The sequence below is a fragment of the Talpa occidentalis genome, unplaced genomic scaffold, assembly GCF_014898055.3.
Source record: "Talpa occidentalis isolate TD23 unplaced genomic scaffold, MPIMG_talOcc4v2.1 talOcc4.4, whole genome shotgun sequence".
NCBI lineage: Eukaryota > Metazoa > Chordata > Mammalia > Eulipotyphla > Talpidae > Talpa > Talpa occidentalis.
This window is the reverse complement of record NW_023604295.1, coordinates 1,028,170-1,048,489: the sequence shown is the minus strand read 5'-3', so window position 1 is coordinate 1,048,489 and position 20,320 is coordinate 1,028,170. Positions and strand designations below refer to the sequence as shown.

At 63.3% G+C, this 20,320-nt stretch overlaps 2 protein-coding genes across 2 annotated transcripts; one reads left to right on the top strand and one right to left on the bottom strand.

The window, feature by feature from the left end:
* Window positions 1-614: 614 nt before the first annotated feature.
* Window positions 615-3,720, bottom strand: CSTB (cystatin B). Its single transcript, XM_037524478.2, has 3 exons — window positions 3,644-3,720; window positions 1,136-1,237; window positions 615-871 (listed from the first exon to the last, which is right to left on the bottom strand). The coding sequence occupies exons 1-3, from the start codon at window positions 3,707-3,709 to the stop codon at window positions 743-745; spliced, it is 297 nt and encodes a 98-aa protein (XP_037380375.1). The 5' UTR covers window positions 3,710-3,720; the 3' UTR covers window positions 615-742.
* Window positions 3,721-9,131: 5,411 nt separating this feature from the next.
* On the top strand, window positions 9,132-19,593 carry RRP1 (ribosomal RNA processing 1). The gene is made up of 13 exons (XM_037524873.2): window positions 9,132-9,280; window positions 10,157-10,239; window positions 11,847-11,904; window positions 12,690-12,775; window positions 12,855-12,916; window positions 14,313-14,442; window positions 14,531-14,595; window positions 14,760-14,905; window positions 16,168-16,256; window positions 16,989-17,086; window positions 17,268-17,287; window positions 17,996-18,118; window positions 18,761-19,593. The coding sequence occupies exons 1-13, from the start codon at window positions 9,148-9,150 to the stop codon at window positions 18,916-18,918; spliced, it is 1,251 nt and encodes a 416-aa protein (XP_037380770.1). The 5' UTR covers window positions 9,132-9,147; the 3' UTR covers window positions 18,919-19,593.
* Window positions 19,594-20,320: the final 727 nt, after the last annotated feature.

The following is a 20,320-nucleotide window of genomic DNA, read 5'->3' as shown; positions in this document are numbered from 1 at the left end:
ATGTCCACTTCAATGCAGAACCACTTAGTTTGTTGAGACCCAAGACCTGCTCACGACCCCGTGTCCTAGCCTTGGTGAGGGTTGCCCCTTCGCCCCCTCCTGACCTGGGGCACCACCTGGGTCTTCACACACAGCAAAGCGCTACCAGCAAGGGCATGCGGTGTGCAGGCAGCTCTGGCGCGCGTCACGGTCACCAGAAGCGCAGGCTCCGCCTGGGCCCTCTCCACGCTGCCCGCTGTACTGGGCACATGCAAGCACGCGTGCCAGCGCTGCCTGACCTGGGGATGGGCAGTGACCCTCTGGAAACCAGAATCACGATTCCTGGGGCAGAGGCCGGCCCAGCCCCTCCCCACACCTTAACCTCCCCACCACCAAATGAACAGCAGCATCCTGGCGCCTGCGGGCTGGTCTCCAGTCACCTCCGCTGACTCCTTGGGGGAGTTGGTGGAGACGCCGCTGGGCCCAGGAGCCCACCCACCCGCAGTGCGGACAGAACTGGCTCCTCAGGGAGGAGGGCTCTTGGGGCGGCCCTGGGGGCACAGCTGTGGTGGCTGAGGGACTTCAGGGGCCACTCCTGCCTCTGAGCTTCGTGTTTGCAGGTGACAAAAGAATCCAAAACAAGTTTGTAAAGAGTTAAGAAACTACTGTATTCTGGAGCTCACTGAGGGGGAGGGAAGCCCAAAAGGAACTGTGACCAGGACGGCCTTGCAGCGGGCAGAGCATGGGAACGTGGCGGGGGGGGCTAGAAGTAGGACAGCTCATCCTGCCGGGTCTTGCGGGTCTGGTAGCTGGACAGGGACAGGGGCTTGTTTTCGTGGGGGAGGCTCTGAAAGACCCGAAGGTGCATGAAGTCTTCCTCGCCCACTTGGACCTGGAAGGAGACCGTGTGTGAGGGCAGCTGTGGGTGGACCGAGTTCCCTGCTGGACTGGCCGATGGCCCCGCTCTGCCAGCATCTCACCCAACACCCGCAGAGCGCTCAGTGCCCCAGAGGCCCGGCCTCCCGCCCAGGCGGCCAGGCTTGCCCACACGCGCACCTGCCCATGCAGGTGCTCATCTCAGGCCACCCATCCCGGAAGCGGGGCTGCCTGGCCCGCCGCACCCCTGAGCCCACACCACCTGCCCAGGCCCACCCACCTTGATGAAGAAGTTCCTCCCGGCGACCAGCTGGCTCTTGAACTCCACGGCCTTGAACATGGGGAACGTCTTGTTCTCCTTCTCTTCCAGCTGGGCCTTCACCTGTGGGGGGACCAACCGCAACTTGCAGGCCTCCCACTGAGTGTCCTCACCAGCGGTTGTAGGTGATGGACAAAGAGCAGACGCCCTTTTCCTTCTGTGGCACATCAGTGGCGCCCAGCGTCCTGCTGGCCCTTCTCTCCCAGACACAGGCACTTTTACACTTTCGTCCTTACAACACTGTGGACATCTTTATTCACTTCATTTGCATGTAGAAGAGCTGGGGTGCAGGCCAGAGGTTCCTGCACCTCTGGTGAGAGGACTCCCCAGAGACAGAGCGGGGAGCAGAACAGGCAGATACACTGAGATACACTGCTGAGGGGAGCAGAGGGGAGACAGGAGAGGTCTGCCGCGCCCCGGGGGTTGCCTCCCTGCCTGGGGATGTCAGGCCACAGCGGTGACAGTGTGATAGTGGTTAAGTGAGACTTAACCCCTGCGCCACCAGGGAGGCCTTGTGTATATCTTTATCCCATTTTTCTTGTCAATGAATGTGGGAACAGTTCACATGAAAGACCTTATGTTGTTTTTAAACTATTCTTTTGGGCCTCCCCTGGTGGCGCAGAGGTTGAGCGCTGGGTTGCGAAGCTGCCCGCAGCCTCTGCAGCGCCGGTTCGATCCCCGGCTGCTCCCCGGCCACCGGTGAGGGTCCCACATGGCGCGCAGACCTCTCCTGCCGCCCGCTGCTCCCCTCAGCAGTGTCCTTCGTCAGTCTGCCTGCTCTGCTCCCCACTATGGCTCTGGTGAATTCTCTCACCCCCCACTCCCTGCACTTCTGACTGTACCCATACCCAGTGCTTGTATAAATAAATAAATAAATCTAAAAAAATGCAAATATTCTCCAATTAAAATCTTCCACTTGAAACAAAATCTAATCTTTTTTAAAAAAGATTTATTTTTAGGGCCTCCCCGGTGGCGCAGCGGTTGAGCGCTGGGTTGCGAAGCTGCCTGCAGCCTCTGCGGCGCCGGTTCGATTCCTGGCTGCTCCCCGGCCACCGGAGGAGGGTCCCGCATGGCGCGCAGACCTCTCCTGCCGCCCGCTGCTCCCCTCAGCAGTGTCCTTCGGTCCTTCTGCCTGCTCTGCTCCCCGCTCTGCTCTGGTGAATTCTCTCGCCCTCCCGCGCTTCTGACTGTACCCAGTGCTTGTATAAATAAATAAAAATAAATATTTAAAAAAAAAAAAAAGATTTATTTTTATTTATGTATATATACAAGATCTGGGGTACAGGCCAGAGGTGTGGGAGGTGAGAGGATTCACCAGAGACAGAGTGGGGAGCAGAACAGGCAGATTAACTGAAGTACACTGCTGAGGGGAGCAACAGGCGAGTAGGAGAGGTCTGCAGCCCCTGTGGGTTGCTCCCTGGACGGGGATCCAACTCATGCAGAGGCTGCAGAGGTTGCAGACAGCCTCATAGGTTGCCTCTTAACCCCTTGCCACCAGGGAGGCCCTAAATCTAATCTTAAGTCTACGTTTCTGTCATGAAGCGAGCCCTGGAGCCGCCTCCCTAGGTCCCCCTCGCAGGTGGGGACAACAGCTGAGTCAGCTGAGTGCCCGGCAGGGAGGGGTACTTTGTGGGGTCTGGGTCCCCAGGCCCTGCTCCTGCTCTCAGGGGCCGACAGGAAAGGGCCTGTCTTGGTTTCTGGTCTTTTCCTTTAAGGAGCTGAGCAGCTTTGCAGGAAGGAGTGAGTGGTTTGTCTCTTCCTGGGTTTAGTGAAAGACACGCTCTGGCCACATCTGATCTCTGGCCACATGTGATCAGCCCGAGGGCCCTGGCCAAGCTTCGGGGAGGGGCCGGGCTGGGGACTCAGAGGGAGCCGGGCCGCAGGGCTGGGAGTGCAGAATGCGGCTCAGCGCCTGACCTCGCCTTCTCCGGGGGTCTGCGGCCTCCACCCATCCCTGGAGACACCGGCTGGGCCACCCGGTGTCCCCCCCAAGTTCTCTCCCGCAGTGATGGGACCACCCACCCCCACCCCACGTGCAGCGTGACACCACATTTGGGGCCTTGGGAAGCCGGGTGTCCCCGCGCTGGCGTGCGCCCCGGTCACGCGCAGGGCTTGGGGAGCAAACCCCCCTTTCCAGAGGGCTCGTGGGGCTGACTCATCCCCGGCGGCGCGCGGGGCGGGGCGGGCCTGGGAGGGCGCGCGGGGGCCCCGCCGGCGCCTTCGGGCCCAGGGCTGCGGGGCGGGGTGGGGGGGCCGGCGCCCCTCCTGCCGCGCCGTTTCCTCGCCCCCGGCAGCTCTAATCAATTCGGAGCCGGGTCAAACGTCTCCAGCCTAGAAGAGCGCGGGGCGCGCCCTCTCCCCGCCCGCGACCCCGAACACGGGCCTCTGCCCCGGGGCCCCGGCCGGCGCCCCTCCCGCCACTCGCGAGTGGGCGCGGCCTCGGGGCCAGGGGCGGCCCCGGCCCCCTACCTGGTCGGCGATGGCCTGGGTCTCGGCCGTGGCGGGCCGCGCGGCGGTGGGCGCGCCGCACATCATCCTGCCGGCGGGGCGCGCTCGCGGCGGGGGCGGCGGGCGGGGCTGGGCGCGGGGCGCAGCCTCCCCGGCCTAAGTAGGCGCGGCGGTCACGTGGCGCGGCGGTCACGTGACGGGCGGGCGGCGCGCGGCGCCCTCGGGTGCCCGAGCCGGTCCCCGCGCCTAGGGGCCCAGGCCCAGGCCGGCCCCCCGCCCCGCCCCCCCCCCGGGCCTGCGCGCACGGCCCCGCCCCGGCCCCCAGCCCGCCCCAGTCCCTGGCCGCCCCCCCAGCCCGCCCCAGTCCCTGGCCGCCCCCCCAGCCCGCCCCGGCCCCCAGCCCGTCCCGTCCCTGGCCCCCAGCCCGCCCCGTCCCTGGCACCCCCCCAGCCCGCCCCAGCCGGGTCCCCAGCCCGCCCTTCCTCACCGAGACGAGTGAGGTCCAGAGAAGAGGGGGGAGCGGGACCTGAGTGCCACGCAGGACAGAGGAGCGTATGGGGGGCGGGGGCGGGGGTTCAGGCCTCACTCCCAAATGCTTCCCGAGGCTTGGCACCCCTCACCTGCAAACACCAGGCTCCGCACCCCACTTGTGCAGGCTCCTGTGCCAGCGCTCTGGACGTCAGGGCCTGTGACCTCGGGACACAAGGCAGGGTCGGCAAAGGGCGCTGGATTGGGACTTTTGGGTAGGGTTAGATCCAACTACCTGGGGAGGGGCGGTCCCTTTCCTTTTGTGGGGCAGGGTGGGGGGTGCCTATGTGGGGAGCTGTCGAACAGGAGGGCCTTTCAGAAAAATCCAGCAGCCCCCACCCAGACCGCAAGGTCCAGCTTTTCCTCCCGCTGGGCCCAGGGGTGTCACCTGTGAGCAGGTGTGCCGGGCGTGAGCCTACCTGCCCAGGCAGGGCCCGGCCTGTAACTTCAGGAAAGGGTGGGAGGTGAGGTGTGGCTGAGCCCTGGGGACAGGGAGGAGACTCCTGGGAGCTTTCATAATTGAATGAGTAGTTGACAGACTCATCTGACCTCGTGAATATGGAGGCGTCTTCCGTGTATGAAGCAACGGACCTAACAAAAGCTCTGGGAGGGAAGGCAGGGGGTTTGGGGCCTTTTCTGGGCCTGCAGCTTGCTGCACTCCCCCCCACCCCATGTCCTGCCTATGGTCAGCCCTTCTCCCTGGACCTGGGTGTGCAGGCACCACCAGCCAAAGAGGCTGGTGGCTCAGAAAACCAGTCTCAGAGCCGAGAGGCGGTTTCCACAAAGGAAGCATTTTATTAGCGCGCGGGCAGTAAGCAGAGAAGGCAGGTGCGCCCGGCGGGGGTAGTGGAGTGTGGGCTGATGATTCCTCTGGAGAAGCAGCTCGCTTCTGAGTTCGGAGCATGGCGGGGGGCTTCGTGAGGCGCTGATGGTACCAGCATCCTGGGAACAGAAATACCTCGCCAAGCACCAGGCCCTGCCAGCAAGGCCAGAGGAACGCAGTCAGTGGCTTCTAAGGCCAGGGTCCTATCCCTGGGTCAGGGCTGGCCACACAGGCGCCCACGATTTGCAAACAGAAGGGCTAATCAAGGCCCCCGATGAGAACAAGCAAAGGCCATTTATTCAGAGCTGCTGTGACCCTCACTTGGGTTTGGCAGAGGCCCAGGCAGGCGGGAAGAGGCAGCGGAGAGCAAGAGAAGGCAGGCTCGGGGCCCCGACAGGCTGTGAGCAGACGCACCCCAAGCAGGGAGTCCTGAGTGATTGGTCCAGGGGTGTATTTGGCGTTTTCTGGCATGTGAGTCAGAAGAGGCAGGGGCAGGTTCGGGGAAGCTGGTGGTCCTGGCCAGTCCAGCCCTTTGGGCTGATGGCCACAGACTGGCTTCAGCTTCTGGATGGTGGCGGCAGAGGTCGTGGGTCAGAGTTATCTCGCCTGGCCGGCCACCGCCTGGCTCCACACCCCTCCTCTCTCGCTGCTATATGCGGTCACAGCTGCTTTATTCTGGTCTGGGTCCAGACAGATGCTCTCAAACCACCCGGCAGAGGTCCTGGAGACCACACCCCAGGGCCTGCTGTGTGGCGCAGAGCTAGCTACTGGGCCTCCCTGCGCTCTGTGGGGATGCACAGCAACCTCAGGAGTCTTTTTATTTTATTTTTATTTTTTTGGTATTGTTGTCTTATTTATTTTTAATATTTATTTATACAAGCACTGGGTAGAGTCAGAAGCGCGGGAGGGTGAGAGGATTCACCAGAGCCAGAGCGGGGAGCAGAGCAGGCAGAGGGACCGAAGGACACTGCTGAGGGGAGCAGCAGGCAGCAGGAGAGGTCTGCGCGCCATGTGGGATCCTCCTCCGGTGGCCGGGGAGCAGCCGGGGATCGAACCGGCGCCGCAGAGGCCACGGGCAGCTTCGCAACCCAGCGCTCAACCGCTGCGTCACCAGGGAGGCCCATCAGGAGTCTTTTTAAATCACTAAATGAGTTTACGTGTGAAACGCCCTGGGTCGTATCTGAGCTCCAGGACCAGCTGGCAGCTTCCTCCCGGTTGTCGGCCAGTGCGCCGACACAGCTCACCCAGTCACTGCGACGTTGTATATCCAAAGGGCCTGGAAGATGCTGGTATTTCCCTCTCATTCCTGATGCCACGGCTTTTCATCTTACTGGAGCAGGGCAAAGACCATCTGTCTTGTCCTGGGGGCCAACTCAAGGACGTTGAACAGCGTGGCCGGTGGAGATCTGTATTCTGGGGGGCAACTTCGCAGGGGCTGAGCAATGAGAAGCGCCAGAGCTGGGGCAGGCTGTCACACTGCGGACAGGATCTGACGTGGAAAAGGATGAAGAAGGTGAAGGTGGCAGAGCAGAGCGCGAGGCAGGGCCCTTCTGGGCAGGCCAGGCCACGAACTGCAGGTAGCCGGCTGGGAAGCCATCCTGGCCTGGACCTGGGGCGTCCAGTGTGAACACGGATTTCTCCACACTTTCTGGAAGGCACAAGCAGGACATCTTCGGGAAGTGGAGTCCCTCAGCATCAAATGGAAACGGGAGAGCGGGTCTTTATTTCTTGTGGCAGGAGGTGACCCTCTATTGCTGACTTGTGCCCAGGGCACTGTCCCCAGCTGTCCTCAGTGTTCTTCATCCTAGCTATGCCGTGGCACAGAACAAATGCCAGCGCCCTGGTGGGTGTGATGTTATGGGGTACTATAGCTAGAAGGTGGAAAACACATCTACTCCCCAAATTCCCATGAGAATTTCCTTTTTGCTATTGTAATTTTTAAACTTTTTTTTTTTAAGATTTATTTATGCATACAAGAGCTGGAGCACAGGCCAGAGATGCAGGGGGTGAGAGGACTCACCAGAAACAGAGTGGGGAGCAGAACAGGCAGACTGACTGAAATACACTGCTGAGGGGAGCAGCGGGGAGACAGGAGAGGTCTGCTGCGCCCTGTGGGTAGCTCCCTGGTTGGCCAGGGATGGAATTCATGCTGCAGAGGCTGTGGATTGCTTCATAGTGTGGTGCTTAACCCCTTGTGACACCAGGGTGGCCTCCTTCAACCTTTTTATACTAAAGTAATCTGAGATTACAAGAGTAGTGCAGGATTTCTGGAAGCCTCCTCCTCCCCCCCCACCCCCCCCCCCAGCATTTCCACAAGCAGGAGTGCAGCACCAGTGCCAGGGCAGGAAATGGCCCCAGATGCAATCCCATGGCCAGACGTGCAGACTGACTCACATTCTACCCGCATCTAAACCCCCTTTGAGGGCCTCTCCGGTGGCGCAGTGGTTGAGCGCTGGGTTGTGAAGCTGCCCTCAGCCTCTGCGGCGCCGGTTCGATCCCCGGCTGCTCCCCGGCCACCGGAGGAGGGTCCCACCTGGCGCGCAGACCTCTCCTGCCGCCCGCTGCTCCCCGCAGCAGTGTACTTCGGTCCTTCTGCCTGCTCTGCTCCCCGCTCTGGCTCTGGTGAATTCTCTCACCCTCCCACGCTTCTGACTGTGCCCAGTGCTCGTACAAACAAATAAAAATAAATCTTTAAAAAAAATAAAATAGACCCCCTTGGCGATCTGGACCCTCCCACTAGCACGTCCTTGTCCTGTGGCCTAGTGAGCCAACCTGGAGCCATGCTGAAGTTTTGTCTCTCAGGATCTGGATCACTTATTTCGGAAATAATCCTGTTTGGGCTTGCCTGCGGTTTCCTCACAGCCAGGTGGAGCTGGGCCTGCGTTTCCTGGTTTCCCTTCTCTGGACTTTCTCTTGGACTGCTTGCTCTGTATCCTTTTGCTATAATGAGTCGTAGCTGTGAGTCCTCCTAGCAAACCAGTGAACCTAGAGATGCTTTTGGGGTGCCCTGACATATGGCATGTAGGGTAAGTAAAAAGTGTCTGGCTTTTCTGCCCTCCCGCCATTAGATTAAATGCATGCCTGATGGCGGACACCTGGAGTAGGCATGCATAGGTGCGTACACCTGGACTGGCTTACAAGAACGGAAGAGTACCACCAGAATGAGAACCAGCGAGGGAACGCAATGGAACCAGCAGAAGAGAGAGAGCAAGATGAGAGAACAAGCCGAAAGAACGCTGGAGAGCCCAGGTAGAGTGAAGATTTGCTGGGAGGCCTGCCAGCCTCCCAGCACCCCTGCCTGCCATGTACCCGGTAAAATGGCAATAAAAGCCTGAAAAAGCCACCGATGGCTCCAGCACTCTCCTTTACCCATCTGCTCCAACCAGAGAACCTGCTCTGTACCCATCCTGCCACTATATGGCACTTACAGAAAAGTCTGTTGACCCCATTTATACAAACAGCATTGTCACACCTAAGAAGATAAACATTTTTGTCTAACCTCTGGCCCATATGCAAGCTCTCCCAGTTGCTCCCAGATGACTTCTGGAGCTTTCTCTCTGAACTGGGTTTCAGGGAGATTTGCATATTGCACCCCTCCCCCCATATTCAGTCGCCTATACCCTCGTTCCTGCCATTAACCTGGGGAGGCGGTCTGGCTCGTGACCGTTTTCCAGAGCCCGAAGCCCGGAGCAGAGGCCCGCGGGAGGCCGGCTCGCGGACGGCGGTGTGTCCGGGCCTCTCCCGCCCGCCGATGACCGACGACCCCCGTCCACAGCGACTCACGCGGCCGGCGGCCTCCCTCCTCGCCCTTCACCCGAGCTGCCGGCGTTCCCGGCCAAGAAGCGCGCCCCTCACCCCCGGGAGCGGGTACGCACGACCCTCCTGAATCAGAGGTATCCGCAGCGAAGGTCCCCCCGACGGTCGCCACTAGGCGCGGCCGGGTCATCCGCCCGCAGAGGAGCGAGCACAGACCGCCCGCGCGGACGGTGACGTCACGCCCCGCGCCCGGACGGAGAGACGCTGGCGGTGACGTCTCATGCGCGCCCGGGAAGGAGCGGCGCTGGCGGTGACGTCTCATGCGCGCCCGGGACGGAGCGGCGCAGGCGGTGACGTTACGCGGCGCGCGCCGGAGTGGCGGCGAGGTCCTGAGGCCCGGGGCTCGGCGGCGGCGGTCATGGTTTCGCGCGTGCGGCTCCCTCCCGAGGTCCAGCTGGCGCAGCGCCTGGCGGGGAACGAGCAGGTGACCCGGGACCGGGCGGTGAGGCGGCTCCGCAAGTACATCGTCGCCAGGACTCAGCAGGCCGCAGGTAGGCGCGGGGCTGGGGGCGGGCCCGGGCGGGGCGGGGCGGGCAGGCCCGGGCCTGGACTGGGGTGCTCGCCGCCGCGTGGAGCCTGCGCGTGGCCGGGTTCCTACAGCCCGGCGCCCCGTGACCGGGGCGGTGCCCTCGTGGCCCTCCGCGTGGACACCCCTCCTCAGACCTTAACGCCTTTGCCCGGCTCAGTTCCCTTTTTCTGGGAACCTGCCCTCCCAGTCAGACCATACGTTCCTCTGCCCATTGCTTTCCCGTCAGAGCGCTATTTGGCATTGTGGGTCGCTGTTTGTGTAATTTTTGATGTGTCGTTTGGCCAGAAATGCACCCTGTTCCTTAAATGGGGAACCGCTCTAGAGCAGTGGTTCTCAAGCGTGGCCCTTCTCAGTAGCTTCAGCATCGCCTGGACACTTCCTTAGAAATGGACACTGTTGGGGCCCAGCCCAGACCTGAATGGGCAGATGGGGTAAGGCCAGCAGTCTGTGGCCTAAGCAGCTCCCCGTGTGATTCTGATACTAAGCCTTGTCCCAGGAGCAGGCACCAGATTTTTTCTTTTGAAACATGAACTGTCGGCAGAAAACTGCAGACTTTTACGTGTAACACTGGGTGAGTAGTTGATACGCTCAGCTTTGTAGCCACCCACTGGCTCAGGAGACACAGTGCTGTGCCTGAGGCGAGTAGCTGTTCAGTCAGTGTCACCGAGTTCATGGATAGCAGCCACCTGGGGAGCCCCTGTAGCCACAGAGCCCGTGGGTGCTGAGTCATGATGCTGCCTTGGGTGGAGGTGCCTCCTCAGGAGGACACATTCCTCTGACTTTGCACTTACACTGAAGGGTGGCTCCTTGGGTCTGAGTGGTGCTGGTTCTGGTGCAGGTGGCTTCACCCATGACGAGCTGCTGAAGGTCTGGAAGGGACTGTTTTACTGCATGTGGATGCAGGACCAGCCACTCCTCCAGGTGAGTGTGGGCAGGTAGCAGCAACCCCGGTGGAGCACAGCTGGGCCTGTGGTGGACCTGCATTCTGACGCTGCAGAGATGGCTGGGTGAAGTTTATGGCTCCTGTGTTTTCCTCTTTATTTATTTATTTTTAAAGATTTATTTATTTATTTATTTATTTATACAAGTACCGGGTACAGTCAGACGTGCTGGAGGGTGAGAGAATTCACCAGAGCCAGAGCGGGGAGCAGAGCAGGCAGAAGGACCAAAGTACTCTGCTGAGGGGAGCAGTGGGCGGCAGGAGAGATCTGCGTGCCATGTGGGACCCTTGCCTGGTGGCTGGGGATCGAACCGGCGCTTCAGAGGCTGCGGGCAGCCTCGCAACCCAGCTCTCAACCACTGCGCCACCGAGGAGGCCCTGTTTATTTATTTTTGATGTTTCTTAAATGACCGGAAGGGCCAGGGGCTTTGGTCAGAGCGAGAGCGGGCCTTGCATTTGCTGAGTTGAGTGCCTGGAGAAGCTGGAAGCCATCCAGGTCACACTTGGTGAGGCCCTGGCTCATCCATGCTCTGCCAGGTAGCAGAGGAACCCGTTAGGGAAGCCCAGGGATAGAGCGGGGTTTTCTGAGACGAGGGTTTCTCCCACTGACCTTTTTTGTGGGTCTTTTTTTTTTTAATACAAGCACTGGGTGCAGTCAGAAGCGTGGGAGGGTGAGAGAATTCACCAGAGTCAGAGCGGGGAGCAGAACAGACAGACTGACGAAATACACTGCTGAGGGGAGCAGCGGGCGTGGCAGGAGAGGTCTGCACGCCATGTGGGACCCTCACCCAGTGGCTGGAGATCGAACTGGCACTGGGTTGCCTCGCAACCCAGCTCTCAACCACTGCGCCACCGGGGAGGCCCCCTTTTTTTTTTTTTTTTTAATGGACTTCATGTTTTTAGCGCCATGTCGGGTTCACAGTAAGCCTGAGAGGAGCAGGCACTGAGTGCTTTTGCAGACCCCTCCCCCGTGGCACACACTCTACCGTCGCGTCCCCCATGGGAGGGCGCCTCTGTCACACTGGGTGAACTAGCAGGAAACAGCATGTCATGCAGGGTCCACAGCCTACATCAGGCTTGTCCCTGGGGTGTGTTCTTGGACATCTGCATGACGGGCAGTGAGAGGCGCCACCAGCATGGTGTCCTGTGGTGTCACTAGACTGCCAGCCCCTCTCAGAGTGCAAGTCGTCTGCTCTTCACGAGCACCCGGGTTTGTGTTTTGTGCCTATGCTAGACTTGCTCACAGGGAGACTCTGGAATTTTCTCTGTGGCAAGCGTACCAGGTAATTCTCGACTGACTCGAGCGGTCTGGCTGACACCCTCCTCCGGCAGCTCAGGTGGCTGTGCGTCCCGGTCTCTCAGCCTCTCCCTTGACTGCCCTTCACCCTGGGCTTTTGTTGCTGGGGTTCAGTTTTGCCCCTTTTTGTGAGACTCTGCAGGTCCCGGCATGGTGGGCTGGCACAGTGGGGTCTTGAACATCATGCACACCAGCTGAAAGGCCCCCTGAGTCTGGGCCGGGTAAGTGGGTGAGTGGACAGCGAGGGCCATGTTTCTTTGGGTCTGAGGAGTTTTACTGTTCCCCATGCAGGAGGAACTGGGGAGGACCATCTCCCAGCTCATCCACGCTTTCCAGACCGTGGAGGCGCGTGAGTACCCTGCCATGGCTGAACCTGCTGGTGGGAGGGAGCCCGGGTCCCCGCTTGAACTGCTCTCTGCCAGGCACTGGCCCGGGGACTCCTGTGCAGCATGCCCTGGCTCCAGGCTCGGCGAGGAGTCTGGCTGGCTCACAGCATGCGCTTTAGAGTTCAAGCGGAAGCTAGTCTGGTGTCCCCCCGGTTTGGCCGAGTCTCTCCCGGTGGTGCACACTTCCTCCAGCCTATTCTAACTCTTTGCCGTCTTTAGAGACTCCACGCCCAGTGTCAGGCCGGGCAGCGTCCCTGGCACTGACCTCAGGGTGACTCTCTAGAGATGCCCCTGGCTCTGGGTGTGCTTAGTTCAGATGTGTGTGAGTGGGCGGGTAGTCATGGTTAGGGGCTGCCATCAGTTACAGACACTGCCATCACCTTTGCCCTTAGGAACCTGCAGAGGTCTCTGCTCAGCAAAAGGACAGATCCCAGGCTGTACCCAGGGGCACCTGAGTTCATGAGCATGAACCGCCCATTCCTCACCCCTCTGCTGCCTTTGCTGTTGGGAGAAGTCCCTAGTGGGAGCTGGGGAGGCCTTGGCATCCCAAGGTCAGGGCACCCCTTCCTCTTTAGAGAATGCGGCTGCACTTGGCTCCTCTCCCCCAGTTTCCCAGTCATCACAAATCTAAGCCACGCGCTTGTGGCACAGCGACTCGAGCCAGGTCCCGGTGTCCCAGTCCTGCACTCCCTTCCTAGAGCAGCGTCCACGCTCCTCCACCATTCTCTTGGGCCCTTGTCCCCCACAGAGCACCTGTTCCTCCAGACCTTCTGGCAGACCATGAACCGCGAGTGGCTGGGCATCGACAGGCTGCGCCTGGACAAGTTCTACCTGGTGAGGGGGCAGGGGCAGGGGGAGCGGGCACAGCTCGCATGGCCTGGGCTGTGCCCTGACAGCGCCTTTTGTCCCGCAGCTCATGAGGATGGTCCTGCGTGAATCCTTGGAGGCCCTGCGGACGCGGGCCTGGGAAGACAGGTTGGTGCCAGCACGCGTGTCGGGATGTGGCGCTGTGTGCTCTGCTCCCCTGAGGGCTCTGGGAGGTGGCATTGCAGCCCAGAAAGCTTAGGCCGAGTCTGAACTGTGCCTGCTCAGCGCCCGGCACTTGGCCAAGCAACCCTCCAGACGGCTGCTCTTGAAGCTGCTGCTGACGGGCACGCTGTCTACGAAACCGCGGCTCCCACCTGACTCGCAAGCGCTTCGGGGTGGCTCCAGCCCCTCTGGGACCCTGGGAGCAGCGGTAGGGCGTCCCGCCAGCCATGAGGCTCTGTGGCCAGAGAGCAGGTGCCAAGCCTTGGGGCACCTGGGTGCCGGGACCAGGTGTGGCTCCAGCGGTGGCCTTCAGCAGGGAGTCGCGTGAGGGTTTGTTTCCTCATGTCTTCCTCCTCCGAGCGCGGGGCGTGTTTGGTCTCGCGAGCCTGGCGCTGCTCAGAAACAGTTAGAAAGCAGCTGGTGGACCGCAACAGATCGGCTGCACGCTGACCAGCGATCCTGGAGAGGGAGGTGTTTGTCTCCAGCCGCTGCTGCTCTGGGCGGTCCCTGCGGGGCATTTGGCGGCTGGGGCAGGAAGCCTCGGCCCAAGGCCCCCGGGGCGCGGGGCCCAGGTTGGCGGACATGCCGCCAGCCAGTCCCGCGCTGAGCCGAGTGCTGCTGTGGCAGCTGGACATGAGCGCAGGCGCCAGGGCTCACCCTTCGGTCCTCTGAGGACCCTGCCACCCCTGCAGGCCGGTGCGGGCGCGCCCTGGGGGGCTGGTGACTGGGAGGGAGCAAACCCCGAGGAGGCAGTTCCGCTTTAGTGACGCTCTGTGGCTGATGGTCACGCACACGTGCAGCCTTGTTGTCACGGCGGCTCGGCGCCGAGGTCCCTCTGAAGAGGCGCCGCCGTCACGTCAGCATGACAGGACAGCAGCAGGGCTCCTGGCTGCTCCTGTCCTAAGAGACCCGAGGGAGTGTTCGTTGTCTTCACGCTGGTCTCCTGCCCCTCCCCTGTCCTGGGCATAACCAGCACTGAGCCCCACCTTGCTGGGCCTGCGGACCCCCGGAGGTGTTGCAGAAGGCGCGGCTCTGATGTGGGGAGCAGGGGTCTGTCTGTAATCGCCCACCTGCTTTCACATACCCCAGCTGTGAGAGGCTGCTCTGGGGCTCTTGACCTCAGAAGCTGGGCCTCCAGACCGGGAGCCAGCAGCACGCGCCCCTGGGATGTGCTCGTGTGGCAACTCATCAGTCGGTGACAGCAGCTGTTGTCTGTGACGGGGTGTCCCGATCAGAGTCTGCTCCGTGCGGGGGAGGACGTGGATCGGTGGGGACAGTGTCCTGCCCGGATGCCCGTGGGGTGGGTGGGCGTTGCCACTCCCGAGCTGTGCTTTCTTCCCAGAGAGATGGAGCAGCTGCTGGAGCTGCTGACCACAGAGATTCTGCATCCCGACAGCCAGGCCCCCAATGGGGTGAAGAGCCACTTTATCGAGGTCTTTCTAGAGGAGCTGACCAAAGTGGGCGCAGCTGAGGTAGGATCTCCGGATGGGGTGTGGTGGGGTCCCTCCCTCGCTATGACTCGTGGGTGAGGTTTACAGCTGCTCCTGCTTCTCCCTGCAGCTGACCGCAGACCAGAACCTCAGGTTCATCACCCCCTTCTGTAGGATCGCCGCCCAGACCAAGGAGTGAGTGCGGGGCGCCGGCCATGGCGGGGGGAGGGCGGGCCCAGGACTCCAGGGAATGGTGCTCCCTTGGTGGACATTGCTGGTGCCCAATGGGGCTCTCAGTGGAGGAGAGGGATATGGTCGGGTCACCCCTGAGAGTGGGCCTGACAGCCTCTGCCTGCCAGGCCCCTGGTCCTGCATAACATCGCGCGGGGCATTTTTGAGACCATCGTGGAGCAGGCCCCGCTCGCCATCGAAGACCTCCTGGCCGAGCTGGACACTCAGGAGGACGGCGACGAGCACAGTGAGCCTCATGGGAGGCCGCCAAAAGGTGAGGGTCACGGTACAGTGTGTGGAGGCCTGGGCTGGGGTCCCGCCTTCACCTCCTGTCTCGGCTCCCGGGCCCCATAGGCTGTTCTCAGCACGACAGCCGTGTGGCCACAAGGCCATGCCTGTGTGCGTGTGTGTGCACGCGCATGCCTTCCCTTGCACACCCCTCGGTCCCAGCCGACTCCTGGGCCCACCCACCCCATCTCAGCCACACCCCCGCCCAGCACTGTTGAGGTGCAGCCCAGCCCTGCCCAGGCCCCATGCTGGCGCCATCCAGCCTCCGTCACAAGTTATGTCACCCCCTGCCCGTCCTTCCTGGCTCTCGGCCCCCAGGACAGGGAGCCCTGCAGCTGGGCTCCCAGTGCACCCCTTGCTCAGGAGGATGAGAGTAGACAGACAGTGCCGTGGTAGTGTCTCCCGAGGGTCTGTGAGGAAGGGCCTGGGGCTCTCTGGCCGCGGTGGCGTCTGGTCCAGACTGTTTCCAGCCTTCACCCTGACTGGGGCCTCTTTCCGGCGCTGGGGAGGGTGGGGGGAGGGAGACCAGGTGAGAGCAGGCAGCGGTGAGGAAGGTGACCCGTGTCTGAAGATGATGAGACAGGCCCTCCCGTGGCATGCGCCATCCCTGTCCTACACGCTGCTTTCGTGGCACACATACGTGGCCCTGGGACCAGTGTCTGAGTGCACCGCACAGGCCACCAGCTGCACTTGGTGTGTAGCGCCACTTCCTCCTTTCCAGAACCTTCCTTTTCCCATGTTGAAACTCTGTGCCCTTCACCACCGAGTACCTCCCCGCCTGCTTCCTGCCCATGGACCGGCCACCCCAGCCTCTTTTCTAAGGGGCTTGTTTGCGGTCCTCGGTCTGTCTGAGTTGATGGGTGTTGTGGTGACGGCTGGGGACAACGTCACGCACCCTGTGAGAGGTCCCGGTACGCTGCGGAATGTCGTCGGCGTCTGTCTCCAAGGCTTTTGCCTCTGCCTGGGCTTCCTCTAGCCAACACCCGCCCCCTGGCATTTCATCTGGCTGTGCCGAGCACCTGTTCCCTGTCCTGCCCCAAGTCCCTGAGCCCCTCCAGGGGACCAGGAGCCCCCAGGCAGCCCGGTTCTCCACCACCGGCACCCACCCCTCACGGTCCCGGCATCCTGAGACGTCGCCTCCCTCGGTGCCCGTGGGGTCCCCGCCCTCTGCGCAGGACCTCGGTGTCACCCAGGCTCTCATGTGGGCCCTGCCCAGGCGCGCGTGCCTGACTGCGTCCTGGCACACAGGCGCCGTGCGCGGGGCGGACTCGGACACAGACTCGGACTCGGAGCAGGCTGGAGACGCCGAGGAGGACGGGGCCCCCAGCATGCTGCAGGTGGGTGCCTGGTCCAGGGCGCTGTGGTGGCCCTCAGACTCGGGTGCGTGGGCTGGGCCGGGCCGGGCCGGGCCAGCTCAGGCGGACGCACTGTCCAGAGTGGCTGCCCAGCGGGCGGGAAACGCGGGGTCCGAGGAGCTTCACGCGCCGACTGCTTGGGGAGGAACAAGATGGCAGGCATTTCCGGGGCGCTGCCAACTTAGTCTTGTTTTCTCCCTGCCTGAGGGAGTGTAAGGCTCAGAGTTTTGCCGACGTCAGCCTCGTTAGCCGGTCTCCCCTGCTGGCTTCCGGGAAGTCGGCCCAGGGGCCTGTCAGCAGCCGGCGCTGGTTGTCCTGAGGAGCTGCTCTTAACCGCCGCCGCCGAGAGACCCGTAGGAGGCTGAAAAGTTTCGTGGCACTCTTGTTCTGGGTGACCCTTTTTCTCTAGTGGGGCGTCAGCGTCCACACGTACTTTTTTAGCCTGTTTGTTGGCTCCCCCTGCCAACGCCCCGAAGCTGCGCGGTGGCCCCCCTCCCGCTTTTCTCTCTCCTGGGCCCTTTGCCACTTGCCGTACATCCTGTGGCTGCGGACCTTGTGTCCTGGGCTCCCGAGTTCCGGGGGGCAGCGCCGCCCTTAGGGGGGTAGCAGGTGTCCTGGTGGCCGAGCGCAGCAGCTGTGAGGGTCCAGCGAGCTCTGCACGGGCCGCGCTCCAGGCATCTCTGCTGACGCAGCCTCCTCCCCTCTCTGGCGCAGTTTGACTACGAGGCCGTCGCCAACAGGCTCTTCCAGGAGGCCAGCCAGCCGCACACGCCCTCGCAGAACCGCAAGCGGCTCTACAAGGTGATCCGGAAGTGAGTGTCCTGGGGCGGCGCCACTTTCCTCTCAAGCGGCCTCACTAGTGGGCTGAGGGCTGTCCCCGTCTTCAGGGGGCGAGGCAGGCTCCCTGGGGAGCTGTCACAGGAATCTCGTGTGGCTGCCACCCCCACCCTACTCTCAGTCCACAGCCTTGGGGTGACTGTCCTGTCCTTTCAGGTTGCAGCACCTGGCTGAAGGTGAGCACGGCCACAGATCTAGAAGGACCCGGAAGGCGGGCACGTCGTCCTCGGGGGCGGCCTGGCCCCCTGTGATCAGCCCCATCGGGCCGTCTCTGGAGAAAGCGGTGGTGTTCTCTGGGGGAGGCAGCTGCGGGGACTCTCCGCTTTTGGCTGTTCCCTGACCCGAGGACTCGAGCGGCTCTGAAGCTCTTGGGGCGCTGTGGGGGTGGGGCCTAGGAGCCTGGTTTCTGGTTAGTCCTGTCAGGGCCACGGGTGGCATCTGGCAGGCACCTCTGTCCACGGCCAGGCTGTCAGGACCACAGGATGGGGGCGGATGCTGAGCATAGAGGCTCCCCCAATGCTTCCGTAGAGGGGCTCCCCGCGGGCACCACTGCACAGCTCCTCCCCACATCTGTTGGGGCTTTGCTGTCATTCATGCCCCACTGGGGCCTCCCCACCCCATCAGGCCTGCCCCGAAGGCCTCACTCACTGGGCCCAGTGCAGCCTTGGCCAGAGCTCCCTGTGGCAAGCACTGGTAGGGAATCCCCCCAGGCCTCCCTCCAGGCCTTGGGCATGTCCAGACAAGGAGCCGGCGGGGCAGCTTGTGCCAGGGCAGCGGGGGCAGAGTCAGGACAGGGCCTCGTGCCGGGGATCACGGGCAGGTGCTGGCTGGGCACCCACGCATCCGGCTGCCTCCGCCTGTTGACCAGCAGCCTCCACCCTTAGGCCTGTTCCCCGAGGATGACATCCCAGAGGAAGTCTACCGGAAGCTGCAGAAAGGGAGGCGGGAGAGGAAGGCCAAGAAGCCCAGGAAGCGGTCATCCAAGCCCCAGTTGCCCAGCAGGACAGGTAGCCTGGGGATGGCGCATGCCACGGGAGGGCCTGTCTCGTCACCTTCAGACACGGGTCACCTTCCTCACCGCCGCCTGCTCTCACCTGGTCTCCCTCCCCCCACCCTCCCCAGGCTGCCCTCCCCATGGCTGGGGTGTGCTGGCCATGCTCAGGCAACCCTTTCCTGTCACCCCATGGGCTGGGAGCAGGTGGGACCAGGGCGCCTGTGGCTGGAAGGGGCACAATGTAGGGCATGGTGGTTCCAGCCCAGCTCAGCCTGTGTCACCCCCACATCCTGGGGACGTGCTCCTCTGTCGGGCCCGGTTGCCTCTGTCCCTGTGAGGTCACACCTGGCTGGGGCTCCATACTGCTCCCTGGAAGCCGCCCGTGGCTGTGGGCACCGAGGGGCCTCAGCTCAGGGCCCTGCTCTGACCAGCCCCTCTGACCAGCATCATGTGCCCGGGGCCTCGGCCTGCTTCTCGTGCCCTGAGCCCGCTGGCTGACCTTCCTGTGTCTGCAGCCTCGTGGCTCATCCTGCCTGAAGGCCGTGGACTTCGGTCTCCGCTAACGTGGGCGTCCCGGCTGGGGCTGCCCTGAGCTGATACCTCAGGCACTGCCTTCTGGCCCCGTTCACGCGGCCGCCTGGCCTTGCTGTTCCAGGGAACGGCAGGGAAGAGGACGCACCCCAGGAGCAGCCCGGCGGCCGTGGCGTGAGACGGGCTCTCAGGAGGCAGCGGCGACCTCGTGCCCAGACCACAGCGAAGGGGGTGGGGAAGCAGGAGCCACAGAGGCGGCGGGCCGCGGTGGGCCGGGAGTGATGGCGGCTGGGCCGGGCGCAGAATTGGCCGTGTGCTGGGACTCCGTGTGCCGGGCCAGGACTGGAGGGAGCCGGGCCACGCTCAGTGCCAGCATCCCGGACGGCCGGGGCGCGGGAGCCCTGCAGGCGCGGCCCAGGTCGCTGGCTGTGAAATAAAGCGCTGCGAGCTCCTGAAGCGAGTCCTGGTGGCGACAGTGCGGCCGCCTGGTCCTCTGGCCCATCCCTGGGGTCGTGGCTTCCCCCTCAGCCGTGTCGCCTGTGTCCTCTCCGCCTGGGGCCTGCCAGGGTGGCGCTGCAGTCCCACCCCCTGCCCTGAGGGGGCACCTTCGGCCCTGCGATGGGCTGTGGGAGGAGCGGGGCACCACTCGCCCCTCGGTAGGTGTGGACTGACCTTGCGTCCATGCCCCTCCTGACACGGTCCCCCAGCCCCAAACCCTGCTGTCCCCCCCAGCTGCCTCGGAGGACTCGCTGCTCACCCCTGCCTGGCTGGGCACAGGGGAGCCCATGTGGGGCTTCCTTCCCAGCAGACCTCGGGGCCCACCCCAGCGCTCTGCTCTAGAGGCCCTGGACACCCCTCCAGGTATGGGGGGCCGGGGCCGGGGCCTCGGCCACTGCACCGCCTGCGCCTCCCTCTCCCCAGCCTCCCAGCACTCTCTCACAGACGCTGGGCAGAGGCGACCCCAGGAGGACGCACCTGCCTCAGGCCGTGACGTGAGCGCCCGGCTGGGGAGCGGAGCGGCTCTGTGAAGCTGACTGCGGCCCGGGTGGCACCTGCCCTGGCCCCCGCAGAGAGCCGGCAGGGCCCCGTACCGTGCACGGCCAGCGGGGCCTGGGGCCGCCCGCCCACCATCACCCTCCAGACTCGCGGTGGAGGTCGGGGCTGGCTCGGGGAAGCGGGGGCTCCCAGGCCTCGTCGGGCCGTGCTGGCCGGGCAGCCGTCTGTGCTGGGGGGCCGGGGCGAGGGCCCCCGGCTCTGGTTCCCTGCAGATGAGTCCCTGGGACTCGGGCCTGGTGCCGCGAGCAGCATCGGGGCAGCCCCGGTGGGTGGGGGGGAGCCTCTCGCCGGGCAGGGCACAGCCACCTTCTTCCCCGCCCCACCGTGTGGCCTTTGGCATTGGCCTGGGCGTGCGGCTGCGGGCTGTGCCCAGCACGCACGGGCGCGGGCTTTGGGATGATGGCGCTGGGCTGAGCTGCCCCCCAGTCCCAACGCTGGCCCTCGGGGGAGCGGAGCGAGCGCTGGGGCGCGGGGGTGTGTGCGGCAGCCCCCACCAGGGGTTCCATCCGGACCCGATCCCTGCGGCGTCGGTGTCGGGGTGATGGCAGAACTCACTGAAACCCACTGGACGCCACGAACTCACAGTGGAGATTTGCTTGACGCAGTTGCCGCAGACGCGGAGGAGGGG